The sequence below is a fragment of the Anticarsia gemmatalis genome, chromosome 22 (assembly GCF_050436995.1).
Source record: "Anticarsia gemmatalis isolate Benzon Research Colony breed Stoneville strain chromosome 22, ilAntGemm2 primary, whole genome shotgun sequence".
In the NCBI taxonomy this organism is placed as follows: domain Eukaryota; kingdom Metazoa; phylum Arthropoda; class Insecta; order Lepidoptera; family Erebidae; genus Anticarsia; species Anticarsia gemmatalis.
Genome location: NC_134766.1, coordinates 7,279,848 through 7,293,451, shown reverse-complemented (window position 1 = coordinate 7,293,451; position 13,604 = coordinate 7,279,848). Strand labels below are relative to the sequence as shown.

General features: G+C 33.1%; 1 protein-coding gene across 12 annotated transcripts in view; it reads right to left on the bottom strand.

Moving 5' to 3' along the window:
• shot (dystonin-like protein short stop) overlaps nucleotides 1–13,604 on the bottom strand; it is a 375,697-nt gene that overhangs the window by 200,471 nt on the left and 161,622 nt on the right. For all 12 annotated transcript variants that reach the window (XM_076129018.1, XM_076129022.1, XM_076129023.1 and 9 more), the window contains one exon: nucleotides 7,976–8,037. In XM_076129018.1, the coding sequence (XP_075985133.1) occupies nucleotides 7,976–8,037 (62 nt within the window). The remainder of the gene's footprint in view (nucleotides 1–7,975; nucleotides 8,038–13,604) is intronic.

Genomic DNA, 13,604 nt, shown 5'->3' with positions numbered 1-13,604 from the left:
TAGTGGGTGTGACTGACATATACAAATGGTACATACCGTTCGTATAGAAATAGCTAAACAGTTACTTTAGTACAACAACTTAGTAGAAATTTTGTGTGCAATATTCACGGCTGGCGGGAATACAGTCAACTGGGGCATCCTTACTTTCCCATGGTTACTTTATCTTCACATAATTCAATGACAAATATGTTTAATTTCAATGATAATTCGCTACTTAACCTAAACTTTAATTAAGAATATGATCTATGTTTCTCTACTAATCGCAAATACCAGTGAAAAATTCTGTATTTTTCAGTTGGTAAAGTTAACACGACAAAGTAAAGACACCAGAGTAGCGCAATTCTGTAAAGTCGACATTTAAAATGTACTTCCAAAATAGTTCTTACGGTGCCCGGTAGAGGCGCTAAACTAATTTTCGAATAAAATTTCTCGATAGCTAGCCGGTTGTCGATAGTCGATAGTAGTAGAGAATCGAGCTACATTTGACGGTATACAAAATTCAAACAGTGTCCCGTAATCTCATGTAGATTTCGACAACCTTTTTGATACAGCTACTTTATTTCAAACATGTACAGAGTTATTAATTACAATCTAGATTAATGCGCATGCCTGCTCTCTAAGTTGTCGAACTATACGAATTCGTTCATGCGAATCTGTTAAATGAGAGTCTAAGATTCAATTTAGTCGCAGATTGCCTTCGTAACATTCTAGGCGTCCAATTAAGTGGCGGTTAAGTGTCTATTAGAAGTAATGTAGCTACAAGTCTGTATTAAAATAGGTCTATTAGATTTAATAGGGAGATGTTTATCAGTAAGACATCTTAATTTTGTTGGGAATTGAATGCTATTAGGATGTGGGGTTTGGCAATTAGTTTAAACTAGCTTCTGCGACCCCGTCTTCGTGAGCACCAGCGTTCATAGCTTCCTGTGTTAGTCCAGATTATAAACAGTCTATTTGCTCATCAAAATCAGTTTAGAAGTTTTTGTGTGATAGAATAATATATCTATCCAGCCTTACTTTCATAACATTAGTGGGATAGCAATCGTAAATTTTCTATAGATAGATGAATGGCAATTTACTAATATAGCTTCAATTATTTGGGTACTTTTCTTAAGACACTAGCCAACAACTGTTCTTCTAACTTGTTGTTGGGTTGACACAGTTGTTGTGAATTGTCCAATTTTATGCAATGAGAAATAATTTGCACATGCTTAATTGGTGCATTTGTTAGTTTATAATGCATTTCCCTTGTACAATTAATCATTTCCTTTGGGTAAAACTTTCACACGGATCAATAAAAAGAGAATTTTAAATGTCATATATTTACAATGCAAATTCTTTTTTATTAATGGAAAAATATTAAACAAAATATTTAAAATATTAGACATGTATGGCAAAATGTGTGTTTACGTTCATATTTGCAAAGTCCTCAACCCGCACTTTGCTAGCATGGTGGACTCAGAGACTAACCTCTCTCTCAACATGGGAGGAAACCCTTGCCCAGCAGTGGGACAGTAATGGATTAAAGAAATACTGTCTACCAATTCTATTTCATACATACATAAAATCACGTCTTCTACTCATAAGAGAGGTAGAGACCAGAGAAGGTCCCTTAGTTTTAATTTAAAAAAAAACATATTCTTCTGTATAAAATTCTTACAAAAAAAAAGTAAGATACTATTCGTACAAGTTAAATGACATAATAGCGTAACAGAGAGATAACAAAACGCGATAAACTCAGTACTAAACACAGTTTTGCTTTTTAGATAACCAATAGCATCGGGAAAGGTGATTGAACTTGGCAAATTCGTTCGTGACTTGGAAATATCTTGCAAATTGATGTGGAATGATTGCATGCATGAATTCAGTATTTCGAGAAACAAAAAGATGTTTTTAACCATAAAAATCATCTTGAGGTATTATTTTTAGTTTAGGAAAGACTTTTGGAGATTTAAAAATTTTACGTAGAATATAAATTGCTGTCAAATCCTATTTTAAACCCGGTATGTGTTTAGAATGTGGTGTTTCACGAATCCCTAAAAGTTACGTTACTGACAGATAGTATGTAGGAGCTATTTATACTTAGATTAAAGGAAAAAATCCCTTATTACTTATAATCTCTTATTTAGGAGAAAAAAGAAACAAAAAGTTTAGGCTTAATCCACATACTGCCAAAATTACCTGAATGACAAAGCAGTATTACCATCTTAATATCAAATTACAACAGTACTTTTCGAAAAAAAAAAAAGAAATCATATCTCATAATTTTTCTTAAATCGTAAAAAGAATCGCCTTTATATCAGTAATCTGAGATAATCTATAGGCACATACCGTGGGCGTCCTCACCGGGATCTTACCAGATATGGTCTCAGGTCACATATGACTGGCCACCGACCATCAATTCAAATTTCGACACCCACAAAACGAAAGATTATGTCACCGGCAGCCATATTTGAATTTTCATGTTTTTTTTTTAAGTGGGACGATGACCATCGGCTTAAAAGGTGTGAATTTTTGAATTAAGAATTAAATATTTCTTTTTTTTATTGTTTTATGTGGAGATAAAGGCTTGATTGCTTTATTTTCGATTGTGCTGGGCTTACGAAAATAAAAATATATGTTTTGGTGAAATGTGTAGTGGGCAGTGAAATAACAAACCTCGTGGCATATCTTTGATTTCAATCTAAAGTTATGTTAGTATTTTTAATACTAACACTAAGGAAGAAAAACAAAGCACGCAAAATACTTTTACTCCAACTTCATTCAATTTATTTCATTAATTACCATTTCCCCGTGGAAAGGTCTTCACCCAAATTGAGGGAGGGATTTGACCTACGATTTTAACAATAGTTTAGTTCTTTATTTAACAGAAATCGGTCAAAGGTTTTTTTTAAAATAATTTAAAGATTTTAGAAATATTAATCTTATATCATTTCTGTTTGCACTTCCAGACACATTCTTCTCTACAACAACTAATTAATTCTTCAACTCGAAAATCCCATCACACCACACACCACGTTCCTAATCGCGCCTTATCACAATCTTATCAATTCCTGACTAATCCCAGGTCGTTGCAACACGCACATGACTTCATCCGTTGTTATGGCAACCTAACACCTCTGAAACATAACAGGATGTGCTAACAAAAGGGATTATTCATAGTTTAGACTGAGAATATGATTGTTCTATAAAGGTACAATGGAATTTGGATAGAATTGGTTTTGGTGGTTTAGGAATAAGAAGAGTTTTACTTAAGAAAGGTTTTTAGCTAAGGTAGCTAGTCGATATTATAAGTTTTTAATTGCTAGGTATTTTAATCTTGCTATTCTCACAGTTACCTTTCAAATTGGCAATAGTCCTAAAATATCATTTTAATTAATAAATTGTTTGATTTTGTTACGACAGGTTAACTTCTAACAAAATAAATACGCACTATTAGGTGTAGGCAAAGATAGACTGATTGTGATATAGTTGCCATGACAACGATTTACTTATGACCAATATCGAAACAGATTATGCTCAAATATTTATAAGCTTAGTCACAACTTATCCGTTTTGGCTTTAAAGCCATAAACTTAACGAAAAACATATTTAACCGGTAATAAAACCATATTATAAAGAAGAGCTATACTCGGGCCACTACAAACTTACGAATTACGTCATGTCATTTTATCGGACTCTCTCACTCGCAGTAGCACAATGTCACATTCAAATGATTCTTTTCGCACGTTTATAATAACCCGAGTAATAAAGCTAGAATTAAGCTTAATATACATGAATGGCTAAATATAAAGCTTAACACATCCTTTAAATTCGAATACAATCAACCAACACAAGTTAAAAATGAAAACAGTTTCACATCCTTAACCTACATAATACACAAGAGTACTTTCATACAAAAATGTATGGAACAAGCACTTTCTTTAATGTATGTATGAGTCAAAGTTGAAACAGGGTTTCTTTGTTAGTGATCATTATCACGGGATATTACTGATGTTATCTGACTGAATTAAAGGAGGTTATGTTTTAATAATTTGTTTGATGAGATGAGTGGCTATGTATGTAGTCGGGATGATGCTTATTTCTTATTTCGTTGTAGGTATATTGAACATAGTTTGTGTGGTGCAAATATGCTAAAATTATAACAACTTTGTAAAAAAATCGTACAATACTTAATTTAATAATTTTCTGTATATATTAGGTTTGATTCTTGGGTAGAGAATTGCACTAAAAATGCGTAGTTTTACAGTAAATATTTGTGCCAAGAATTTTAAAACCTTATCGTGGCATAGACTAAGGAAAGACTACTTATCTTGAATAGCTTACAGAGTACCAACTTATAGTTTTCAGGGGTAATTTGAGAAATGGAAAAAAATTAAAGCACACAAACTAATTTAAAAAAAGTATGTAGATATAAAAATGGTACTTATTGAAAACATATTCCGTCTAATTCTAATCAGTACGTACTGTTTCATAAATATTAAGCTTGTAAAATATTATCTGTTGTCTAAAAATCACATCTACAACAGTCTTGAATTCTAGATTTCTACAATCTGAATTCATTAAACATTCCTCAAACGCAGTACACAAACAACTTTGACAGTCCGAGAGCTTACAGATTCAGTTCACGCATCACTCATTAGAATGCACTCGCTTACCTAATGATCGCTCCATATAACGGTGAAGGAAAACGTTGCAAAAATTAACACGTCACTCAAACGGTAAAGGAAAACGATGTAAGGAACCCTCATGCATACTTAAGAGATCTTCATAATTGTGAAGGGTTTCTTGACCTACCTTGTTACATGAATTAGAGCTGAAAATCTTTTTCTGAGAATGTCTTTAAATGAGAAACTGGGACGTCTTTAAAGATTATTTGTTTGAGGAAATCTTTTAAACTTTTCATGACCGTTTATCAGTATTTTTCTATTTTTTGTCTTCTACAGACAGATAAAATTAAATGTTCAATTAATTTATGTTAGGAAATACACACATACCGTGGAATAATGTATTATTAATAAGACTTTCGCTCTTTACTAAGTACAATATCAAAAGCTGGCAGCGAAAAACAAGCAATAAGAATATGCTCGCACAAAACCCAAGACTACCTACTTTGCTTCCAATAAGGAGCTAAAGGGATTAAGCATTCATATTCTATAGCATTTAAAACAGACCTTTAAAGCAAATACTAATCCTAAACGTTCATTTTGCGAATACTCCATCACGGTCTTTGTCATACAACTTAATCATAGTTCAGTTCAATGATACAAGTCTTAGCTAAATTACCTTATATAGAGCTTACAAATGTTCAAGCCATTCACTACATTGGTCATAATAAAACCTGTACCTAACCTTTGCTATGTGTTGAGAAATACCAGATGTGAATATGTTGGGACTATTTTGTGACTGGATATAATGAGCTGATTAATGTATTTGTATGAATATGTAAGAGATCCAAATGGCACGTATGGTCATCGAAATATCTGCTCGCTGGAATAACCCGTTGACTTACGATCACTACCTAGTGCGATACAACATATTGGCAGCATGCGAAATTCCGAAGATCAACACCAAAATATTTTCCTATGAATAGCCCAAAATGTAATAATATGGTATTCGTAAATATATAAAATCACGCCTTCTTCATTCAAGGGTTAACGAAGTCCAGAGAACGCCACTTAGTACGATCCTTACAAACTTCCATCTATTCATTCATACATACATTTTAAAATACATCTAATGCCAGGTATATTATCGTGATCTGTATCAAACAGGAAGTCAAAATCCATATTAGAGATCTCCTTTTCGCTTATTTACTGCCCAAGACCCCCACAATTGGTTTATTGATTTTGCTTTTAACATACCTAAATGAACTAAAGTACGGAATATGATTCTGAAGCAGAATCCTTCGTAAACATTTGCCAAATGCCTGTCCATTCTTCAAGGAAGTTCAAGACAACAAATCAACCAGAATACTGCAAAAACAGCTCAAATCCTTGCCACCTTTGATGTAATTGCCGATACAAATAATATGGAGGTATTATAAACAGAGACACCGCACATCCTGCCCGTGTTTACACAAAGGAGTGTTTGATCTGAGCCCTTTGTGGGCGAGGTGAATGTATGCAAGATTATCGACTTTGATGGACAATGGTTAATGCTTCACTGGAGTTGCGAGGAAATTTGGAATTAAGATGTTTGTATGTCTGGTACGATTCCGAGTCTTTGGTTGGAGCGGTATCAATAATTATTATGTTTGCGATAAACTACTTGAAAGAAGGAGTTTTCTGTAAAAGACAAACTCGACTTCACAAAGTAAGGGTACTTTATACGGTTTTGAAAGCAATTAATGCGAACCAAAATTTCTGTAAAGTTTAGTCAAATGTACCTATTTGTTTTTGGTTAAAGCAGTTATAGAGATTGATAATCAGATTTGTAAAAGTGAGGTAGCGAGTTTCTCACTCTTCTCATAAGTCTCTACCCCCTATCCGAGCTAGTGGTAGACTCATTAATTGAAACGACTATCATAAGTGTCAACATTTGACCTAAATGTAACTTATTGTTCTTGTTTTGTTGCTGCCTCACTCTGGAACACGAGATTTTGCAACTATCTCTGAAGTTTAACTTGTATATTTTACGTAAAATGCTAATATACACCATTATTACATACTCAAATCACATAACTAATAGTAACTAAGTCAAGTGCAGTACTCAAGTGATCATTATTCGCGGCGCGGCTCCGTGCTCACGATGACAGGCTCGGTGTCCGCCAAACTGACAGTTTATTGCACACGACTCACAAGTCACTTGTCTCACTGGGTGTGTGTGGCGCTAAGGCAATATTGTAGAGAGAAACAGAAGGTGAAGTCTGTACTGTGCCTGATAGTTCGATGTGTAATTTACTTGAAATGTCGCCAAACTGACAGAAAATTGGCAAGGCGTTGACTTATGTCTGTATGGTATAGGAATATAGATGGTAAAGTCAGTACGATTCTTGAAGATTGATAAATTAAGGTGAAATTGAACGGATTTCTAAACGAGTGTGAAAACTGTAATTAATTACGGCAACATAATAAATATAGGTTTTGCATAAATATGTACCTTAGGAAAGATTAGTGGCGGCATGATTGCTGAAAGAGACTAAATCCCATCTTATTATTAGATGGCCTTTAACTTTAGAGCTGAATAAAACTGGCCGATATAAGCCGTAGTTTTCATTTAAAATAACACATCGTTTATGATGATTTGATAACTAATCAACTACTTAGTAGGTAGGTGACTTTTAGAATTCGGACAAATTTCAAAGCGCTCGCGATAATCACGCGCATAGAACAAAGAATATTAACAATAGTACTGCTTCCTTTCTGTTATGTCAAAATAATGTATTATGAATCACCATTGTACTACAAAACGTGATTTAACTACGTGTCATAAGGTGTGAAGTGAACCTCCATGATTTGTTGCCCTTCCTTTTCTAATTGCTATTGATGGAAAGAGATAGCACAAGAACGGTATTGACCGACTGTAAGTAGATTGAAATCTAGATTTAAAACGTAATGTAGATACTCTACATACATTTAGGTAACCTACTTTTTACAAGATATTGCCTTACAAAGTATGATTCCGCTTTTCCATAATATGCATTAAGTAGAGCTGAGGAAGGGACTAAAACTAGACCTAAAGTGATAATTGTGAATTGTGAACATTACATATTTGTTCCGTTTGGAAATCGAATCCACGACCATCACGTGAAGTGATAGTGGTACGTAATCGACTATGATTTCAAATGTTTACAAATCATGAATCAGTAGTTTTAAAAATAAATGTAATAGTGATACGTCTAAATTTAACATTCAGGCCAAAAATATTGTGTAAGACATACATTTTCTTTACCTCAAAGATTTATTAGCAAATTGTGACAGTTGACAGAAAATAAATAATTAAATAAAAGTAAAAAACAAACAATAGTAATTACCTTTTTAAGATGTTTGTTGACCCACTTAGTGAATGTCTTCTTTTGAATCGCGTCACGTTCATCTAAAAAGAAATAAATAATAAACATATTAATAAAAGTCACAATAACTATAAATAAATAAAATAATAATACATTTTAATAAAAACAACATCAATAAAACACTTTATTATTATGTTAATTTCTAATATGAAAATGTCATCGGCGATAAAAAATATTTATTATAAAAAAAATGATCAATCAAAATAAAAACGAAACAATTAACTTCAAAAAAGTTATTCAATGTTTATGAACGTAAATTCAAATGTCATGAAAAAAAAATTGGCTGTCAAATAATTAGCGCCAGTTTTCAAATAGCAAACATTCTATTCGATATAACGCGGCCGAATAGAACAGCTGTCACGGGTCAACGAACTTGGGCCGTGATCGATAACATTCTTATTTGGTCTATTAATACCTTGTACTATTTTGGCGGGCAAACCGTTGCCAAATTATTTGTAGATCGGAAGTGCGATGTGTATGAAAACTGTCTGCACGTTTTTTACCGCAATGATTGGTTATAAGATAGTTTTTGGTCAAGATTTTTATTACTTATAGAGATAGGTAACATTACTTTTAGTTGAGGAAATTGAAACGAATTACATTTTTAAAACGATGTGTTTCTGAACGGCTTGCTTTAGACGTTAAAAGTAGAAGAGTACCTATTTAATGCTGCATATTTTTTATACTTTTTTAGGACGAGAAATACATCTATGATAGATCTATTGGTATAATACAAAGTAAGATGAAAATTGGGTAAGTACTTTAAGTTTCGCCTAAAGTATGTATCGAACTAAGAGCCAGTTTTACAGTTTATAAAAAAGTGTCAGGTAGCCAGCTTGCTAAATAAAGCAATAGATAAATAATCTCAGCATTTCATCTGATAATCTGTTTGATAAATAGGTCGTGAAACAGGGCCTAAGCATATAAAACTAATATACATCAAATCTTGCAAATACAGCTAATTTCACAAAATTAGAAACTAAATCATGTTTTATACCTAGCAATAAGCAAAAATAATTAGCCATAAACTACTTCAAAGTAATCTAGACCACCATTAAACCTAGGTACAAAACAGGAAATCTACATGGACATACCAGGAGAGAATGAGATGGAGTATGTGCGCGATATCTTAATTAAGCGTGGCGATGGTTCATTAAAATGTTTGACGTACCAGGCTGTCATGACCGTATGGTATGTTGATTATGGGATTATGGTTAGATGGGATTTTGCTATTGATTTAGTATCTAAGATAGTTGATTGATATATTACTACTAGTAGTAAGTAAAGTAGTAAATATGTAACAAAGTAATTGGAGTGATATGTAACTGTAAATATTTTTTGGCGTGAGACTGGTATGAGTTTGTTGCTTAATAGATTAAAGAGTTAAAGCAGGCAATTCTGCATTTTAATGATATTGAATATTTTTGATTACTTAGTACAAGGGTCTAAATATGACACGAGGAGATCAAAGAGTCTAAATTCCTAGGCTTACATACAAAGGACAGTTCTATAAGAAATTACTCTCCTCTTTATTCAAAACACCCTAAATCAGTAACAATATCATTATCACACAACATGAATTCAGAACCATATTTCTGCAGTTACATTTCAAGAAAGAAATACAAGCGTTCATACTCATAATTTTGGCAGAAATCCTGCTATCAACAAAATGGGAACATTATGAAGATGAAATTCAACACCAACATCAAAGATCAGAACTTGCAAATTTCTCAGGCACATTGGCACAGATCAGAACATTCTCACAGCTGTCTGCAAGTCTACATGACGTGATGCAGTGTGGAGTGGTGCTTCAAACTAAGTAATTGAAGGCATTATCACTCAACTCACTCAAGTGTATGAGTGTTTATTGTTTTATTTGCGCAAAAGAAATATTGTTATTGTTTATCGCCGGTTGCTTAGCGTTCAGTAGGTTAAGCAATGTTTAGTAAGGATACTTCTTGATTGGGTAGCGAGTGATTATAATATTTAAGGTAGGCGTCTTTGCGCTTATTTATTTATTTTTGCTTTTGTTTATCTTTTTAATTGCATTTTTTTTCATATAAAATATTAATTATTTTGTTGTTCGAAACAAAAACAATATATGACTTGACTGAGAGACTTATCAAAAAATGTTCGCTTAAAAATGAATCTTATGCCGTGGGGATTTCACGACGTATATACAAGCATTGCAAAGTATAGAAGATGGTGGGATTAAATGCCTAAATTAACTAAAAACAAATTTCTCTGTAGAAGTAACATTAGCCTGAAAGAATAACGACTAAGCGACTCGCAAGTCACCTAACAAATGTACAGGTAACTTCAACCACACACGGAAACAGCCGAAGCCTTACGACTATTCCCGAACAAACTTGCAGCCTAGACAAAAGCTAGCGAACAAACGATACTACTAAATCCTATTAGCAATTACATGCCAGTTTGAATGTATGTACAGCGCCCTCTATCAACATATCGTGATGATTATCTCGCATACTTTGTAAGGTGCTTCCGTAGATACCAGCTGTTAGACGTTACATTGTCCTATGTTAATGTGCAGTTACTGCTTTAGAGATAAGATAGGCAAAGGAATTTGAAATTTCTATGGCTAATAATAGGGTTTGGGAGATAGTAGAAACATAGGGTTTAACTTTGACTAGATATCTCTGAAATTTCGAGATTTCGTATAAGGTTTAGCTTTTTTGGCCTATGTTCGTCAATCAATAGGCATTAGGCATATATATTATTACATATAAAAATTAAAGAATTAGTTTTTTTACATTACATACTTCAATTTCGACATCAAAATACACCTTTTTCCCATAGGCGTAAGTAGAGACCAGAGATCGAACTAACTTAGTTTTTGTATACCAAAAACATATTTTCTATTATTATTTAATATTCGTCATTAGTCATCTATTAAAATGAAATGATCATTTCAATACTCAGTAAATGGAGTATCCAAATAATTAATAAGGAAAACCTAACTACTAGAACTAAACAAGGAATACACTTAAAGAACCTTTCAGAGCGACGACAGAGCATACAAATAAATAAATTTGTTTGCCTTTTCAACTAACAAACCATCGCAATTGCCATCATTCATACACTCACAAGTAACTTCAAGCAGATTAGCAACTAGGTCAATGCAGTACAATTTGCATCTCTCAAGGCGATAGAGAGTTTTCGTCATAATACACCCACAAACATGCTCTAAGCTAGGCCTACCCACCTGGCGTCGTTTGCGCAACTTGACGAAATTCATAATGGCATGTGGGGGTTGGAAGGCTTTAGTATTGTGAAATTGAAATTATTTATGTTCCGTTCATATCTTAGGAGAACAGTCACTGGAACATGCAGTAATGCAGACGAAAATGTGACATTTTCGTGTATGTTTGAAGTATGTTCTGTGTGTTTGTTTGAAATATAGAATCTTCCAAACTAATAGACTAATTATTTTGATGCAAATTTTCTGTTTTGAAGCTAATGTCATAAAAACACGAAAAAGAACGAGGTTTTCTTTATGTACCTATCATGTATGTCGTACCTCCTAAATGAATGGGCTAGTTTTAATGCTATTTTTATGTTTGGAAACTGATTAAATTGAGATTATTCCATAGCTATGATACAAGGTGGACGAATAAGTAAATCAACTTTTAATTACGGAAAGGGAATCCCCTTTCCGTCACTTTAATTAACGTTTTTAAACTAATTATATAATTCCTTTTAAGCAAAAAGTAAGTAACTTCTACATTTTGCTACAGAATTGTAAGATATATATCAAGTAATCAAGTGAAATGATACGCGCTGATGCAATTCACTGATTACATTGAATTCGCGTGTATTTACAACGCCATAAAATATATTGTCCGTATTATACAGGGTTGATACTAGCCATAGTGGTAACTTTTTTTTTTTTTATTAGGAGGCATGCAGTTGTATACAACTGGTTAATGCCTGTATCCTGGTAATTCACTATGATGTAATCATTCATTAACTTGTGCAAAATTATCTTGCAAATAAAGTATGAACGCTAAAGCTCTGTGTATACGTTGAAAATATCATCCAGGCTTTAAGATTTTTAAAGAAGTTTGGTACTGTTTACTGTGTACATTTAATATTGTTATACATGTAACAATTCAATAGTAAACCAATCAAATTCAATAGTAACAAGCATTTCATAAATAATAGTCAAAGAATAACCTTCAATACATAATTTTAGCAGTGTATTCCAAAAAAAAATTAAATAATTAGGCCCTTAAACTGTACAATTTCGATAACAGCAGGGAGTTTTGTAAGGAAATAAAGAAACAAAGTGCCAAATTGCAAGAGACACCCCTCATCACAATGCATAAATTGTCAAATCAACACATGACTGAATAAGGATTTCAATTGAGCATTCCATTCCATTACGAGCTATTTACAGCTATGATTGATGACATTATGTAATTGAGTTTATCGATAGTTCATTTGTAGTCAATGCTCTTGATAGGAAAAAGAATTCGACAGTATTTATGAAATCTATAGCCTTTTGAAGCATGATGATTAGTGATAATTAATTAATATTATGTTTTTATCGCAACCATGACACTTGAAAACGCAAATTCTCTCAAAAAGACACCCGAACCTACCCGAACCAAACACCAGAACCGACCCATTTATGAGGAGTTTCCTTGGAAAAATTCTGACAAGCTTAATGCTAATTTGGAAAGTTTGTTTTCTCAGAAAAGCTTATTGCTTTACAAAAGTGTTAAAGCAAATCAATTAAAATACAACATGATGTTCTTTACGAACTATGTAAGCAATCCTTGCTAATTTCTTTCTATAGGCTGACATATTATGTATGCACTTTACTGCCCATCTGAATATGACGTCACCATCTGCAGTAACATTCGCACCGTGTGAACATGCCACTAAGTGTATGAAGCATGATCATTTAATCAACACTGCAGTCCGAGAGCGATGCACTCCTGCGCACCATTCACCAATATGGGTCAGCAATTGTTGCCACTGATTGATTGTAGCTTGCATTTACATGAGTTTACGAATGTTAACATATTACGCAGTTGAGTAATATTCATTTACAATGTGCAGTCAAGTGCTTTTTCAGTTTGGTTGAATAGCAAAATTACTATGGCATAAATTATCTAGCTAATTTTAAAAATTGGCTACCAGAAACGTAATTTTTGTTGTGGAAAATGACTGATAGTTCTTGGCTATTGGAGATTGGACTTATCAGACAACTAATTTTGATAAAAGATTCAGTAGTATATTGAGACTATAGTCAAAGTTAGCAGAAAAGAGGTTTGTAGTGGTCGTGATCGTACACCTACAGCGTAGCTAATTTCTTTGGTTACCTAGTCACATGGAAAAATATTTGATTGTTCTTTTTGTATGATTCCTATTAATCAATGCAGTAATAGTTCACATGTCTAAGTATACCAGGATAATCCCACAGATAGACAGACAAATACAGATCTCAAAAATGTATTTCTTCGTCTTCAAGAAACTTTCCAGAAGCGAATCAAACCGGTATTGATCATCCTTGTGACGTAACTAAAGAGTGTTATGATGCAAATCCTTGAATTAATTCGCA